The 18,605-nt window shown below is 43.5% G+C and overlaps 1 protein-coding gene across 2 annotated transcripts in view; it reads left to right on the plus strand.

Annotated features, from left to right (window-relative positions):
* The window catches only part of LOC138292458 (5'-AMP-activated protein kinase subunit beta-2-like), a 1,223,251-nt gene that overhangs the window by 775,197 nt on the left and 429,449 nt on the right, over positions 1 to 18,605 (plus strand). For both annotated transcript variants that reach the window (XM_069231076.1, XM_069231075.1), the window contains one exon: positions 1,162 to 1,282. In XM_069231076.1, the coding sequence (XP_069087177.1) occupies positions 1,162 to 1,282 (121 nt within the window). The remainder of the gene's footprint in view (positions 1 to 1,161; positions 1,283 to 18,605) is intronic.

Below are 18,605 nucleotides of genomic sequence, written 5' to 3' on the forward strand. Positions count from 1 at the left end.
ATATAAAATCCCTGGGTAAATCCGACACCATACCCTATTGAAAGCACCTGTACCCAACTATTTAACAGAAAATACATTTATCAGGGGGAGTAACACCCCAAACACTCCTCCTACAGCTATGCCCCTGGCAACCTGCTGGAGTCAATCTGTTTGAACCTCAGCTCCTGGGGATGTAGAATTCGTTTTGGATAGTTTTCCATATTGCCCTTACCACCTGTTATTCTTACTTTTGTAACGTCTTCCACACGAGTGTGAGGTAAAAATACATTTTGGATTTTTAAATCATGTGAACTGTTTATGTTCTATATATCATTGAAGCTGTTGCAGAAGTAGTACCGCTATTTCAAGTCTTTTGGTGGTAAGTTAAGAGAGTATTTAGTGCAAACTTATTTTACCACTGTGTTATTAAAGCATATTTCTGGAGGTGTTACTGTGTGACTGGAATAATTGTGCATACTTGCTGCGTGATATTTTGTTGTGATGGTGATGTGCAGTGTTGTTTTGTGCTGCTTTGTTTTTGTGTTGCATTATTACAATATGATGTCATCGCTTTGATCTGTGACGGTTGTGTTGTGTTTCACTTGTGTCATTATTTTGCTTTGTTAATGTGCTATATTTTGTTGCTTACTTTAGATATGACACTAGGTGGTGCTACAGTTCCAGCCAAAAGCAGTACACGTGTTTAAAGTTCCTTTGAAAAGCAACCATTTACCTTTGTATCAGATAGTAAATATGAGGCACCAGTCAGCCGAAACCAATGCCACAGTCCACGTACTAAATGAGACTTGCAGACTTCTCTTTCTATCATACAGCCCGTTCTGATTTATTTGTCTTATGGTTTGTACTGGTCACACACGTCATCACATGGCAAGTGGACTACCGTTCGGAGAAAACATGCCCAACCAGAAGAGTAGTCACCACAGCAATGGGTTACTATGTACATTAGGGGACGTCAGTGGAGGTGGTGGAAAAAACAGTATAATTGTTCTTCTGTTACTTTTCTGTGCCTAATGGATTGGAGGTTGTCCATTGTTTCCAATGGTTGTTTCTATTTTGGTATATGTTCAAAAACATCTGTCTGATTACTTAGCTTTTACATATTCACTGATAAATAGCCTGGCCAGAATGGAAGTGGATGTACATCATGTGTTTCTTTTTCAGCCTGTGGTCACCAGCCAGCTTGGTACCGTCAACAATCTGATTCATGTCAAGAAATCTGATTTTGAAGTCTTTGATGCTTTAAACCTGGATTCCATGGAGAGTTCCGACACTTCGGGTAGAGGTGATTATTATTTTATTTTCGGTTGTTTTGCAGAGTTCTAATAAATTGATAAACGGAGTGACACATTTACTAAGGGCTGCAGGAACAAGAAGCATGTTAGGGGAGAAAGTACTGTGAATTTTATACGGATAGTCATGGGCATTTATGTGAAATAACAACTAATCTCGATGGGAACTGCCGATTTTATAACATCCTAGAAATTTCATTAAACGAATATAAGCGATTGTGAGAGAGACAATTCATGTGAGTGGAGTTGAACTAATTTGTTATTAGGCCTTTTGGCATTATAAGGCAGGTGAGGCAGACTATTGAGTGGGACCAGCAGCTCCTTTTCTGTTTGTGGCACCCAGTGTGATGACAGTACACTAATGCACTGCTTTAGAACCAGTTGCAGAGACCCGCAGAGTCCAGTGTCCCTAGCCAAAAGCAGTTACTGGTCTACTAACCTAACCACGTGCACTTATTAGTGTCTGTCAGTGAGCACATGTACTCTTACGCATGAAGACACATCAGAAAACGTGAACCAAGTGCACTGTGACCAACATGAGATGAGCAGCAGCAGTGCTGGTTTAACAATCCCACAGTATTCTAGGAGTATGTTTGTAATAAAACATCCATTGTTTGTGTGTTTGTTCAATATATATCTCTTCTGCAGTACTGAAGCATAGATACTACATATAGAGTATTTTGGGGCATATTTATACTCTGTTTGCACCGAATTAGTGTCTTTTTTTTTTACTCTAATTCGGTGCAAAACTAACTCCATATTTATACTTTGGTGCTAGACCCCTCTAGCACCAAATTTATGGAGTTAAAGTCATTTTTTGAAAGTGGAGACCTACTTTGCCTTAATGAGATGCAAGGTAGGCGTTCCCGTGCAAAAAATGACTCTATGGCCTTAACGCCATATTTAGGGGCATATTTATACTCTGCGGCATATTTATACTCTGTTTGCACCGAATTAGTGTCATTTTTTTTTTACTCTAATTCGGTGCAAAACTAACTCCATATTTATACTTTGGTGCTAGACCCATCTAGCACCAAGGCCCTGATTTAAACTTTTTTTGCACCGCATTAACGTCATTTTATGACACAAAAGTGGCGCAAACTTACAAAATATTGGCCCTTATTTCTACTTTTTGCTGCAAAACTGCACTAACTCAGTTTTGCACCAAAAAGTTTACCACCGGCTTGCACCATTTCTGTGCACCAGCCGTGCACCATATTTATGGAATGGTGCAAGCCGGTGCAAAGGGTAGGCTAGATTTTTAAAAAATGACTTTAGTCGGGTGGGGCTGGCAGTATAGAAGAAGAGGGTTTAGCACCAAAAAATGGCTTTAGGCAGGTTAGAGTAAAAAAAAAAGACTCTAACCAGATTAGCGTAATTTTATGGTGCTAAACCTACCATGCCACATGACTCCTGCCTTAGAAAAGGCAGGAGTCATGCCCACCACCCCAGTGGCCAGCACAGAGGACAGGGGTCCCCTGGGCATGGCCATTGCACCCGGTGCCATGTATGGGGGGCCATTTCAGGGCCCCCTATGGCACTTTCAAAAATAAAATGCACTTACCTGTACTCACCTGGGATGAGGTCCCCCATCCTCGCAGTCCCTCTAGTGTGGGTGGGGGTGCCCCTAGGGCCTAGGGAGGGCACCTCTGGGCTTATTCCATGGTGTTCCACCATGGAAATAGGGCCACAGGTCCCCTAACACCAGCCCTGACCCAGGTCTTAAAAAATGGGGCAAAGCAAGCTTTGCCCCATTTTTTGACCCCTCCTTCCTCCCTTGCACCATTTGTACATGGGAGTATAAATATGGTGTTAAGGTCATAGAGTCATTTTTTTGCACGGGAACGCCTACCTTGCATCTCATTAAGGCAAGGTAGGTTTCCACTTCCAAAAAATGACTTTAACTCAATAAATTTGGTGCTAGACGGGTCTAGCACCAAAGTATAAATATGGAGTTAGTTTTGCACTGAATTAGAGTTTTAAAAAAATGACGCTAATTCAGTGCAAACAGAGTATAAATATGCCCCTTAGCGTCAAAAAATGATGCTAATCTGGTCAGAATCATTTATTTTGACTCAAAACTGCCTAACGTCATTTTTTTTTAAGCTAGCCTACCCTTTGCACCGGCTTGCACCATTCCATAAATATGGTGCCCAGCTGGTGCTAAAAAATGGTGCAAGCCGGTGCAAAACTTTTTGGGGCAATACTGCCTTAGTGCAGTTTTGCACCAAAAAGTATAAATAAGGCCCTTTATATTTTTGTTCAGTTCTTGCTTAGAATCAATCTGGAACAGTTTGACATGTTTACAATTCTAGTTCCATTTCTCAAATGTAGGCATTTTTTTTACCAGTCACTAACACGAACATACTAACACATCTGGGGCCATTGCACACAACAATAATTTTCGGGCAGACGGAAAGGTAGATTGGAAATTGCTTGAAACTCGCCATATAATAGCGATTTGTTACTGTACCAGGAGTTTACTTGAATGAAAATTCCTCATGCAGTAAACAATGCGGTATTAGAGCAGAAATGCAAGACAGAAATGACTATTGTTGTTTTGTGTTAACATGTTTTTGGTGAGTAAGCTGATTTCTATTTACATGAAAGAAGGTAAATTATAACAATGAAGAGAAAAACGATGTTAAAATTGTGACTACAACTTAAATGTGGTAAATCATAAAGAGATTTTTATTTGGGACACAAACATACTAAGGGCAGGTTTTTTTAACTTGTAAGATTTTTCACAGGTTTTGTACTCTTGAAGGACTAAGAGATTTCAGTGCACGTCCATTATGAAATGTGATATTTAGCTCTATGTCAGGACCAGAGGCGATAATTATGCTCTATTTTATTTTATTTCCATGCTACAGAACTTCAACATTTACTAGAAAACTTCATTTCCCATCAAGCCATGGGAAAGGAAACAGAACTTTGAGCCAATGAACAGTCCCTATAGTCCTTATAATGCTTGTCTCCCATAGTATCTTCCTCTTTCTTTCCTGCTCCGGAGTATGTCAAGATGAGTGCTCTTTTTCTTTAACCTTATATGCCAATAGTTGTATCCACTGTGCTTTGCATTGGTGTGTGATAACGTTTTGCCTTCCAGCTCCACGTCGCCACTGTAATGAGTTTCGCCCTCCAGTCATGGCGAGCTTCTATCAATATCTCTATATTCCCCAGAGTCCACATGAGTGTGTGATGTTATCAGCCCATAGAGGGCGATCCTTTGATAGATGTATTACGCGCACTCATTCTCAGGATTGTTCTCCGATGAGCAGCCTGCCCCATGAAGCCTGTACCTTTTAATTAGCTTCGCCCCAGGATGCCTGGAAGCCATTCTCACCCTGTGGGGTCTGTACTTTCAAATATATAGGCACCGGGACAACACCTGTGTTAAACTGATCCTTATCTTATTATTGATTGTTTTTTCACGCACTCTGCTCTCATTGCAGTGCTGCAAGGGGGGTGTGTTTGATTACCGTACTGAATAATACAGGGTGTTTTGCCTCAGCATAACCCCATTGCGTGCTAACGTGCCCGTAGCCACTGGTACTGCCCCAGAACCACATTATGAGCCCCTTGAGGTGCTCCTAAATTACCACTAATATTAATAGCGCATACATGGAGGGCGATTATACAGAAGAGGAGGGACTCTCAGTGATCCTCACTGATGAAGAGTTCTGTGAGGCAGTTAACGCCTCCATACAGCAAGTTGTTGCTACAGCGAACACACCATTAGAGAGGTGCCTTCTGCAAATAGCATTCTCATGCCCAACCCCCCCTCTGCCTAACTATGGACGTTACCTGTCCTTGAGACTCCATCATGATGCCTGACCACACCCCCCACCTCCTCAGAAGCGCAAGGCGGAAGCAGGGGTCCACTTAAGCACATTCAAGTGCCTCAAAAAGGTATTCCTGGCCAGACCTACCGGCTTTGATGACGACCCCAGTACACTGCTAGGAGCCGCGCCAGATGACATGGCTCCTACTCTTTCTGGCCAGGATGGAGGGGATGATGACTCCCAAGAGGATTCAGCTGATGAGGCGGGCCCTTCCAAACCATTGAGCCCAACCCCTGCGTCCTACCCAGCTACCTCACAGGATGACCCTGGGGATCACTCTGACATGATGGATCCAGACAACCTGATTCATCACTGGTCCACGGAATGGTCTCCTTCTTCCAAGGTGGCCAGAGTGGCCAAATACGTGGCAGATCACCTCTGGAATCCCCTGGAAAAGGAGGTGCATACCCAGCTTAGAGTAGATTGCCTACATGCAAAGAAGCCTTAACTCTGGAAATACACAACAAAATGGCCATATTGATTAAGTATATTGGAGACCCCAAAAAGGGCATTGATAGGTCCTGGAGGTCCTGCCAGGACAAACTCCTGGATGCCATAGGGCCCCTGACAAAAATCTTGGACCTGGCAGAAAAAGCAAAATCATCCTGAAATCCTGTCCCTCCAGATGGGTGCAACGTGCTGTTATATTCGTCGGAAACACGAACCACACATTATCCACGGGGAGGAGGTACTCTCTGTTGATCAAAGTGGATCCTAAATTGCAGGGCCTGGCTTCGTCAGGGGCTGGGGATAATAACCCAATGTGGGCTGTTCGGAAAGCTTTTTATAAAGGAATTGGGGAAGTTTGTGTCAGTCTTTATGTCCCATGACAAGGCTCAGGCCTCCATGAAGAAGATTTTTCCCACTTGCATTTTTGTCAGACCGGTCGTGGAGGGGGGCACTTGACCAGTCGCTTCTACACTCAAGGCTCTCCTAAAGGCCAAGGATTCCACAAATCCTGGTGGCAGGATCAATTCCGACCGGCGGAGTTCTTTCTCTCCAAAAGAGGCCAGAATGGCCGTAGTGCATAAGGTACTACCAAAGAACAATTCCACAGATTCCAAGCAGGTCAGCGTTTCCTCTTTTTCCCAACTAAGACTGGGAGGTCGGCTGGCCCTGTTTCCGCACAAATGGGAAATGTTAACCTCGGATGCTTGGGTCCTTCAAACCATAGAGGGGATTTACATCCAATTTTATAGTTCCCCAGTGCAACAACTCCAGCCGCGTTCTGTGGTCTTTTCGGAGGCGCAAAGCATTCGAATGGATCAAGAGGTAGTGGATTTGTTGCACAAACACGCATTGCTCCCCTCTATTTTGTCAGCAATATTTTCTTGGTGGAAAGACGTGATGGAGGCCAGTGACCAGTTCTGAACCTCAAGGAGTTCAATGGGTAGCTGGTTACCAACACTTCCAGATGGGTGGCATACATCAATTAGGGGATCTCCTGCAACTGGAGGATTGGATGGTCCACCTAGACCTCAAGGATGCATACCTTTCCTTCTCTATCTTTGTGACCCCCTCAGATTCCTGCAGTTTATCTGGAGAGAGCAAGTTTCTGAATTCACAACCCTGCTTTTCGAACTGTTGGTGCTTCACAAAGGTGCTGTAGCCTGCAACTGAAAATCTCTACGTCCAAAGGTTCTGTTTCATTAGCTATCTAGACAATCTCCTTCTTCTGAACCAGTGCCCGGCCAGCCTGCAAGAGCAACTCCAAGTGATGATTCACTTCATGGGTGACTTGGTGTTGATCATAAAGAAAGAAATCCCTGTTGATCCCCTCCAAACAGGCAACATTCCTGGGGTTTGTCATTAATTTGACCACAAAAACCTTCGGCTTACTATCTCAAATGGTGGCAAAGATTCAAAGGCAATTGACATGTCCTCTGTCCATGCTGACGACCTCATTACACCAGGTAGCCCAGGTGGTAGGTCTCCTTTCCTCTTCTATCCAAATGATCTTCACAGGTCCGTTGCATTGCAGGGCCCTTCAAAGACTCTGGACCCTTACATCTCCTCAGGGGTCTTTAGTATTTCTAACATGTTCCTCTGACGGAGGAGGTCAAAGAGGAGATGAGGTTGTGGCTAGCACACATGGATGCCGGGAATGACTGGGCCATTTTCAAGTCAGATCTGGATATCCTAATAGAGTCCGACGCCAGCAAGTTGTGATGGGGAGCCCGATGTGGGGACTTTGTCACAGGAGGAAAAGGGTCAGAAGCAGAACAACAACCCCACATAAACTGCCTGGAATTAATGGTGGGATCCTTCGCAGTCCAGTGCAGGAGAGGGTGACCTACTGTGTCTGTTTTAAAGATGGAAAATGTGCCAGGGGTCAGGTGCATCAATCACCTGGGTGGCCCCTGATCGAAGATCCTAACAGATCTAGCATAGAAGTTCTGGACCTTTCTCCTTTCCAATACCATAATGGTCACAACAGAGTATCTTCCTGGGCAGCCAATGAGGTGCCAGACTGGTGCTCGAGGGATTGGTCAGATACGAGTCTCCGGCAATTGGATCCACAGGTGTTCAGGATGCTCAATGATCAGTGGGGCCCATTCACAGTGGATCTCTTTGCATCTCAACTGGATCGCCAGGTGAATGGTGTTTCAGTTGGAATCTGGACCCTCTGGCAGCGGCAACGGACGCTGTCCTGCAGGATTGTTCGAGGGAACGGGGATATGGCTTTCTTTCATTTATGATGATAATGAGATTGTCCACTCCAGTGCGCAGACAGCAGGCACAAGTAGTCCGCATCACTCCATATTGGTATTCCCAAGTTTAGTTTCCTGTTCTTCTGGAACTTTCTTGGGATTCTCTAGTCCCTCTCTCCATGCTTCAGATCTCCTGCGGGATTCTCCAGGGAATCTTCACCCGTTAATTCGCCAAGGTCATCTGCCAGTCATAGCTTGGTGAATTACAGGGAAAGACGGAGAGTCCCTGGACTTTCAGCAGAGTTTAAGATGATGGCCATGGCATCGGTACACGGAACCAATAAGTGGTACAAATCAGCATGCTCTAGATGGGTTTGTTGGTGTGTACAGACTGGTACCAATCCCTTGTGGTCCGATGTTTTCCAGATTATGAATTTCTTGGCCTCTCTTGCATCTTAAGGCATAGTTTATAGGACAGAGAATACCTTTTGGTCGGCTATTTCTGTGGGGCATGTCCCAATACAGGGTTACCAGGTAATTGAACACCCATTAGTATGCAAGCACGTGAGGGGGATTAGGCTGCTGCAACCCGCAGAACCCAGATATTTCACCTTATGGGATGTGAATCGAGTCCTGAGTCTTTTCCAATCCTGACAGAGAAATTAATTTGTTAGACCTGTCAGCTCTTGGCATGGTTTCCCTGTCATTTTGCTTCTGACCTCTTGTTTTTGATCCTGTGCTGAATTTCATTTTTGCTGGCTTTAGAACTCTGCATTTTAGCACTACTGACCACAGCTAAAGTGCAAGTGCTCTCTGTGTAAATGGTATTGGTGATTGATTTATCCATGATTGGCATATTTGATTTACTAGTAAGTCCTTAGTATAGTGCACCATGTGTGCCCGGGCCTGTAAATCAAATGCTACTAGTGGGCCAGAAGCCACCCACATGAGAAGCCCTGTAAACATGTCTCAGACTTCTATTGCAGTGTCTGTGTGGGCAGTTTTAAACTGCCATTACGACCCGGCAAGTGCACACACTTGCCAGGCCCAGACCTTCACACTTACTACATGTAAGCCACCCCTAATGTAGCCCAAGGCAGCCCTATGAGCAGGGTGCAGTGCATTTAATAGGTAGGACATGTACTGATGTGTTTTACGTGTCCTGATACTGAAATACTGCTAAATTTGTTCTTTACTATTGCAAGGCCTATCTCTATCAATAGGGTAACATGGGATTGCCTTGAAATATCTTTTAAGTGTAATTCCCCATTGGAAGCAGATAGAGATATGGAGTTTGGAGTATCTGAACAAGTTAAAGTATATCTTTTGGTGAAGTTCATTTTTGAATTGTGTGTTTGAAAATGTCACTTTTAGAAAGTCGGCATTTACCTGCTTAACCATTCTCTATCTCTGCCTGTCTGTGGAATACACATCTGGGTCAGGATGAATTAAATCTAGACAGTCACACAAAGGGAGCTGAGATGTGCCCTGCATATCCTGATGGGTCTTCCTGAGCTAGATTGGTGGGCGGAGCTGACACTTGCACCTGGATAGGGATGTGCCTATCCTTACACAAAGCAGTCTCCAACCCCCTGGAGTGGGTCTGGGGCCAGGGCAGGAAAGGCAAGGTGTTGTGCACTACAAAGACTTTCCTTTGAAGGCAGAAATGGGTGTAAGTACTGGACCTCTGAACCCACAAAGTGAGAATCCTTCTGGACTAATGACACTGTGCCAGGAAGAAGAGTTGGATGCTGTAGGAGAGACTGCCTCTCTGTCTGTTGCTTTGCTGTGCTGGCCTGCTGCTTGCTGCTTCTGTCCTGGGAGTGAAAGGACTGGACTTTCAACATCCTGCTTCCAAAGGTTCTCCAAGGTCTTGGACTGAGCTTGCCTCCTGTTAAGAAGTCTAAGGGACATCAAGACTTCATCTGCCAGCACCTGGGTTCTCTTGCTGAGAGTCCTGATTTGCCAAGTGGTGCCAATCCAGTTCCTGGGTCATTGGGAGTGAGTTCTGGTGTAACCAAGAAGAAACAAGCACATTAACTCCAGAGTGGCTTTGAAACTGTCGTGGCTGTCCGACTCCGTGCCACTGCCTGAACCGGTGGTCCCTGCTGAGTGCAACGACCAACACTGCAGGCCTGATGCTGCAGCAGCACCTATAAAGTCCCGCCACATTTCGGTGCTGCAAAGTTCTGGAATCTGGGAGTAGCCACAAATTTCCTTTCACCCAGTGTTCCCCCAAGTCTCCCGATACAAATGGTACCTCACCTGTGTGGGTAGGCCTAGTGCCTGCAACAGGAAATGCCCCAAAACACAACGTGGACACATCAGAATTGTCAAATACAAAACAACCTGTTTTTGCAGAGGAGGGCACCTGCGTTTTGGTCCTGGGCTTAGCAACCATCTAGGGAAACCTACCAAACCCAGACATTTCTGAAAACTAGGCACCCGAGGGAGTCCCGGGAGGTGTGACTTGCGTGGATCCCCCAATGGTTTTTTAGCCAGAATCCTCAGCAAACCTCACACTTAGCTAAAAAAATGAAAATCTTCCCACATTTCTGTGTGGGATCACTGCACCAGCACAAATTTCCTACTACCCAACATTCTCCCCAGTCTGCCTATAAAAATGATACCTCACTTGTGTAGGTGGGCCAATTGCCTGTGATAGGGAAGAGCCAAAAACATGTCAAAATTGAAGGGGGAACCAAAGTGGGTCCAAAAGGGCAGTTTGGAAAAAAACGTTTTTTAGGCTGACAAATGGGCCAGATTTTTTATCGGTATAGATGTGACAATGCTGGGTGGTAAGAATTTTGTAGATTCCTGCAGATTCCGGAAGGTTCCATCACAGAGATGTGGATAAAATGTGTGATTTCAAGCTAACTTGGAGGTTTGCAGGGCATTGTGGGTAGGAAAATGGTGCGGGTGCATGTGAAGCACACCACCCTGGACTCACCCAGGTGTTTAGTTTTCAGATGTGTCTAGGTCTCGTAGATTTTTCTACATGGCAGCGTCCCTAAGTCCAAAAAGTGCAGCCCTCACCATTCTAAGTGGGATGATTTTGAGAGTTAGACAAGCTCGCATGGCCCAAATATATAACCAAAACAATCAAATGTCCTCTTGCTTGCCATGGGATAAGATGTTTTAGTGTGCGGGGGTAGCTGAAAGACTGTTACCCCCTTCATTTGGGGTGTGGGCATAACCATGCCCATACTGCTTCATAGCCACAACCCCACTATTCTATTTTTTAATTCCCTGGCATCTAGAAGGCTTTCTGCCCCCCCGGAGAGTGGATTGGGGGTCATTGCCCCATTTGACCAGTGGTGAGCAGAACAACTTTGTCCCCATTTATTTGGAGTGGGGGTATGGCCATACCCCCACCCTCTTTTTTTTAAAAAACAAATCTTCCCTGGTCTCTGGTGGGCTTTCTGCCCCTCTTGGGGGCAGATGTGCCTTACAAAAATAGGCCAATCTGCCCTCAAGGGTGGCAGAAATGGAAAACAGTAATGTGTCCCCATGGGGAGTGACCCTTGCCCAAGGGTCTGCCCCCCCAAACAAAACACATACACACACCAATCCCTGGTGTGGCCGATCCCGGGGGGCAGAAATGGCCTAAAATAAATTTGCCCCCCAGGGAAATGACCCTTGCCTAAGGGTCGCTCACCTTGCGTGAAACTGACGTAGAAAAAAATCCCTAGTGTCTGGTCGTTTCTACCCCCCTTTGGGGGCAGATTAGCCTAATTAAAATAGGCCGATCTGCCCCCAGAGGGGACAGAAAAGGCCTAATAAACAATTGCCCCCCAGGGGAGTGACCCTTGCTCAAGGGGTCGCTCCCCTCCATGCTTAACATTAAAAAATCTCCTTGGCGTCTAGTGGCATCTGGCCCCCCTGGGAGCAAATGGCCTAATTAAAATAGGCCGATCTGCACCCGGGGGCCTAGTAATATATTGCCCCCCTGCAGAGCGGTCCTTGCTAAAAGGGCTGATTCCCTCATAGATAAATAGTCAAAAAAAGCAGAAAAGCTTACAGAGGCTTGAAAGGAAAGACACGGAACTGTGGCCAAGGACGAGACCAGCTCGTATCTGGCACCCAGGGGGTTAATAACTGTAGAAAATGAAGGGATGGTCTGCACCCATAGGCCCTGGAGGTAAGGGTGCAGGGGGTGCTTCAACATACCTAACAATAACCATGGTGGAGTTCAGAAGGGGAACAAGTAATAAAGAAGCCTTTACATTTTGAGTTTATCTTTTCATGTTGGCTGCGCTTTCAAAAACAAAGGTCAAATGTCAGGTGATGTCTTCTGACAAATTGCTGCTTATTTAGAAACTGGTGTTTAGTTTTGTTTCTCTAACTGCTAATAGAGAGGATTTTGTAAAAGTGAACTAGATGATCATCTGGCTGGGATACAGAAAGTGAGAGGAAAGGCTGTTTTGGGTGTTTTCTTCTTAGACACAACAACATTTATATACTTGTAAATTAACTATACACATATTTCAAAATATATAAGCAATAGCAACTAGGTAAGCGCAAATGGTGCTAATTTTTTTGTAATTCTGAATTGTGATGGAAGCTGTTTTTAATAGGATCAAAACAAATCAGACACTTTACTTGGTGATGTGGAAAGGATAGATTTTAGCTGAAAACTGATTTCCACACATTGGGGGTCATTCCGACCCCGGCGGCGGCGGTCGCCGCCATATGGCCGCTCCGCGGTCGAAAGACCGCTGGGGCCATTCTGACTTTTCTGCTGGGCCGGCGGGCGCTAGCCAATATAGCGCCCGCCGGCCCAGCGGGAAAGAGGCCTGCAACACTGAAGCCGTCTCCGAATGGAGCCGGCGGTGTTGCAGGTGTGCGACTGGTGCAGTTGCACCCGTCGTGCTTTTCACTGTCTGCTAGGCAGACAGTGAAAAGCATACTGGGGCCCTGTTAGGGGGCCCCTGCACTGCCCATGCCAGTGGCATGGGCAGTGCAGGGGTCCCCAGGGGCCCCAGGACACCCGCTCCCGCCAGCCTGTTCCTGGCGGTGAAAACCGCCAGAAACAGGCTGGCGGGAAGGGGGTCAGAATCCCCATGGCGGCGCTGCTTGCAGCGCCGCCATGGAGGATTCTCTCAGCCGGGGGAAATCCGGCGGGAAATCCGGCGGGAAATCCGGCGGGAAACCGCCGGACCCGGCTGGGCGACCGCGGCTGTACTGCCGCAGTCGGAATGACGAATGAAGCACCGCCAGCCTGTTGGAGGTGCTTCCGTCATTCGCCACCCTGGCGGTCTATGACCGCCAGGGTCGGAATGAGGGCCATTATCTTTTGTGGGCTATTAAGTTTTACCACTAAAACAATATATCTATGCACATTTAGTAGCTACAGAAAATATGCTGCTGTCTGTGAGCTACCACACCATGATTAAATAATATATTGGCGACAGTGTGTTCCAGAATGCCCCACTAGATAAATACCATACCCTTACCGTTTCCCTGCTGAATGTGTGTGCCACTTGGATATTTCACCATGCCTAAGACTACTGTGATATAACATTAAGGGCAGTATCCCTGCTCTGAAAATTGTTCCAGCACCACTGTCTAAACATTCTAATGTTTCTTTGCTTTAGAATAGGAATTAAAATGTCTTCATAAACTTAACATCAAATTTACAGAAAAAATAAAATGCAGCAGTGACTGTACAGAGTGATCATCACAGGGAGAAACAATTGCACTGACACTTCTGTACTTACCTCGTGGAAAGCAGGCCAGGCTAAATAGAGAGCCGGATCTGAATAAAAGCACCTGCATCCAGAACCCAGCACTATGAAGCATTTGATATCAATGAAAGACCACCAGATTTTATCTTGCTTACAAGTGGTAGATGGATTCTCAAATCATAAGGGCCTACCTAAGCTTGTCAAGGACATTTTGACATATAACAACCACTGAATATCCAGCTCATTGTTGCACCTTAAACAATCTCTAATAATGAAATGGTTAAGGGTAGCATGACGAATGGTACAGGTAGATGGTCAAAGCATCAGAGGTGCAAGCTTGATAATGTTCTCTATATACATAAGTCGCAGTTCTTCGTGATATCAAATAGAGACTGCTTGGGCTTAAGGAAAGTAAACAGTGACAGAATTGGTTTTCCTCGTGCTGGAGAGACGAGTCATTAGCATACTGTAATTAAGTCGTACCCTTCAGAGGGAGAGAGAGTGACGTGGAAGATTCTTTATATTGATTTATTAGGATGAAAGGGAACTGGAAATCATCCCAGTCATCTTATCCATATCGAGGTCCCAACACAACTCGCCTCTCACATTCTAATGGAACCTTTACAACATCAGGTTCTTCCAGAGTCACATATGTCATTACACCTGTTCTAAGAACCACTTACCACACACCTCTCTCCTTTTACGCAATAAAACAAATATGAGACTAAGATACATATTTACATGTAATAATCTTAAAATTGTTCAAACATTACATCTTACAGAGAACAATACGCATGTAACAACCTATTATTAACATATCAATAGGAAGAAGCGCCCGTAGCTTCAATGGGTTTGTAATGTCTTTCTCCTATGTATACCACTCGCTTATATCTCACAGAATCCTCCAATCTCTTAGGTGCTTTCCCTTTTCTTTGAATTTTTTTTTTTTTAATTAACATTTTCTCTTACCCCTTTTTGATTAACACGGCCATTGTTAGTCTCACTCTCCTTGTCATATTCCTTGTCGACATCCTCCTTCCAGTTCATGTTGTTTTCTCCATCCTAACCATATCTTACAACTACCACTTCATTAAGATTCCATATTCTGGTATCTGCAGTTGTCACTGCATTCTTAAACAGTTTCATTACCTGAATGGGATCAGAAACTTGCACTTTTCACCCGATAATCTGATCCTCACCTACTCTCAAACTGGTACCTTTGTTACTTTCACAGCATTTCTTGCATCAAAATGATTTTTTCTCTCAACTATCCTTCTTTGTTCTTTTTTTTCTCTTTCATCCCCATCCTTCCTTCCTCTTTCTAAATCTTCAAAATTTACCTTTCTCTCATTGTATTTCTCTTTAATCCACAATGGCGTTACCGCACAATTAGGCTTCCTTTTCCTGAACAGTTCAGACTGAGATTTCCCTGTGATAGCATGTGGGCTAAATCGATACACTTCAACTTTCCTTTGCTCTTCCACCTTCCAATCTTGTGCATTGTCTTTGGCCATTCCAATGGTTTCTTTCAATACCCTATTAAATCTTTCTACAACTCTGTTTGTCTTGGGATGATCTTGAGCAATTTGTTTGTGCTTTATTCCTTTTCCTTTTAAAAAATCTCCCATTTCTTTCTAGACCAACTGCTCTTCATTATCCACCAGCAGCACACCAGGGATGCCTTCTATGCTCATTACTGCTTTCAATCACATGCTTTGGCTACATTCCATGCATACAGCAAACCTCAGGCCTCTTAGAAAACAAATCTACCAATACTATCTTATAAGTGGGTTCATTCTTTGACTAAGTAGTCCGTAGAATGTCCAGTGATACTTCCTCCCAAAGTTCACTCTGCAATTTGTGTATTACCATTGGTTGTGTCCTGGGCTTGAGCACCTCTTTGCTTATACATTGCACATACTCTCTGATAAATCTCTCTGTCGCAATATCCATACCCGGCCACCATCATGTCGTCTCAACCATTGCTTTGTCTTAAATATTCCCTGATGGCCCTTGTGTGCTAAATTCAAAAGGTACTGCCTTAACATTTTTGGAGGTACTAATCTCTTCCCTCTAAACATAACTCATTAGTTTTCTGTTAACTCTTGTCTCACATTCCAGTATTTTAGGACGTCTCCATCTTCACAGACTTTGCTATTCCACTCTCCATTTAACAGCTCACATACTGATTATAACACCTTGTCTTAACATGTACTTTTCCTCAATTCTTTTTCTGAAATACAACTTACATCAAATAGACACACTGACTCATTCTCCATGTCTTCCATTTCACCTACTCCTACTATGTCATCAACAAGTCTTGACAAAGCATCATCAATAATATTTCTGGGCTCTGGAATATAGTCAACAGTGAAACAGTATTCTTGCAAGGCTACCACTCTTTAGTGATTCTCCTTGACACTGCTTCAATACCTTTCTAATGGAAAATCTCTTTTAAAGGTTTTTGGTCAGTCTTTATTTTAAACTCACACCCTACAGAAAAGCCCTCATCTTATGCTAAGATCTTTCTTTATTATCTCAAACTCCCTATCACAGGCCTGATTTAAACTAAATCCCACTGTTTTCTTAGATAACTTTCTAATTTCAGCAGTTTTCATGGAGACATTAAAAATAAACTTGCAATATTATTCAGACCTTCCTAAAAACCTTAGCAAATCCTCTTTGTTACTTGGTATCACTAACTTGTTAATAGCATCCACTCACAATGTTTTTCATCTGATACCTTTGTCAGTAATTTCAGGTCCTAAATATTCTACATGTCATTGTCTAAACTTGTGTTTACCTTCTTTTATCATTAAGTTTGCTTTCCCCGGTCTTTTCAACACGGACCTTACTCTTTCATTGTGTTCAGCGACACCAGACCCATAAATCAGTATGTCATCTTGATAACTCTTAATGGCTTTCAGCCCTTTCAAAAATCCCTGTATTGCTCTTTGGAACACAGATGCTGCTGACACTAATCCGAAGGGCATTCTCTTATATTTGAATGTGCCAAATGGAGTTATAAAATCTGTCAAGTCTTTCGACTTCTCACTGACCTCAATCTGATGATAGGCCGATTTTAAATCTATGGTGCAGAACAGCTTTGCTTCACTCAGGCTTTCCAACATATCCAAGATGCTTGGAATATACACCACTTCGCCTTTATTCAGTCCTCTGAGGTCAATGCATAACCTTACTTCCCCATTAATCTTTCTTGCTACTACTACTGGCGCCAACCACTCCATCGCTTCTACTTCTTCTATTACCCCTCCTTTCTTCAATTTCTCGAACTCACGTCTCATGTCAGTTCTTACCACAAGTGGGACATTCCGTACTTTGCAACAAACAGGTTGAACATTATCTTTGAGCTTTTTAACATGAGTGTAGTTCTTCAAGCAACCTTATTATGCTTTAAAAACTCTGTCAAACTTGCTCATCACCTTGGACACAAATTCTTCATCCTTTACACACTCATCATTTTGTTTCACACTGGCTTATATCCTTAATGATGATGGATGGATCACAATTGGGATCAAGCATCACCTCAAGATTTTTTTGATGGAACCAACTTAAGAAGCTATTACCCTTCATTGAAATGTATATCTTGCCTGTTGTCAACCTATCTTTGTACTCTAAACATCCCCATAAAGAACCCTTTCATTTAAATCGTCTCTCCCCCGTATTCATATTGTTTGATGTCTCCTTTCGTGTACTTAACTTTTCTAGCAACTTTTTTATTGAAAAAAATACATTTGACACCAATGTTATCTTTGCCCATGAATCAAAAAGGACATTAATTTTCTCTCCATCTACTAGAATTTCATCAATAGGGCATTTCCTGTCACCACATCCCATTTGTAAAACAATCTGTCCACACTCACAGTCCGAATCTCCTTCCTCTACACCAATCTCCTTGATTTTGATATTTTTCCCTTTTCTTCTTGTTTCTGCACTTTTCTGGAAGTGACTTCTCCTCCCACAGCCTCTACATATTGCTTTTAATGCTGGGCAGTCTTTATGATAAGCTAAATGACTCTTGCGGCCACACCTATAACCTTTTTTTTTTTCACTTTTGTTTTGTTCCTTCAGCGGCTTACTATTTATAAGTAACTGCTTCTGTTTTGCCGCACTCACATCTGACTTTAATTCATTCTTTATCACATCTACACATTTCATACAGTGTTCAATTTGTGTTGCTAATATCAACACTTCTTCAAAAGTACGGTCATCCTTTTGCCAGAGCTCATCCCTGACCGCCTCCACATTACAACCTAGCATAAATTGATCTTTTATACATCCTTCATTATCCCCAACAAATTTACATGAAGATGCAAGTTTCCTCAAGTCAGTAACTTAATTTTCTACTGACTACCCTTCTCTGTGTGTTCTTCTGCCAAAATGTTACCACTCTAAGATGGTGCTATTTTTGGTAAATAGTGGTTATCTAATTTCCTTATGCAAATCTCATACTCATGTAATCCTTCAGCCTCATTTTCCGATGAAGGTGGAAAATGGTCAAAGACTTCTTGCCCCTCCAAACCTAGGCAATGTAACAGTAGTGCTGTTTTACATTCTGCACTTAAACTTAAAGACTCACCACAAACTCTTGAATATCTCTCAAAGACCTTTATCCACTTGTTCTACTTTGTGACTGGATCAACATGCATCGTCAAAAAAATGGAGGTGCAGTTACATTCTGGATATTGTATTTCTAAAATGCTTAACTCTCACTCCTAAAATATACAGAGGAATTAAGCATGCAATTATAAAACACACATAATTATATAATATGCTTGAAATGTTATGCGCTTAATACATTACTTCTGTCTTCTCAGGTAACAATTTTCCACACGTCGTGACTGTCTGGTTATCAGTTAGCTTCAGAAAGACTTGCCTCTATAACGTGCCAGTGTCTGAGAACACACAGACAAGCTAAAATTATACCACTTGTGTGACATTGAAATGTCAAAGAAGCAATAACGTTTAAGCATGCTTGTCACTGATTAAAGGCAGACAAGAAAAATTGCATAAGTGTGCCTGTGGCTGAGATACACAAGCCACGTAAATGTAAGCTAGACTGAATTTAGCGTGCCTGTTGCTGATAAGCAACCCCACAAGCACTGATAACAC

This window comes from Pleurodeles waltl, chromosome 4_2, assembly GCF_031143425.1.
Source record: "Pleurodeles waltl isolate 20211129_DDA chromosome 4_2, aPleWal1.hap1.20221129, whole genome shotgun sequence".
Classification (NCBI taxonomy): Eukaryota; Metazoa; Chordata; class Amphibia; order Caudata; family Salamandridae; genus Pleurodeles; species Pleurodeles waltl.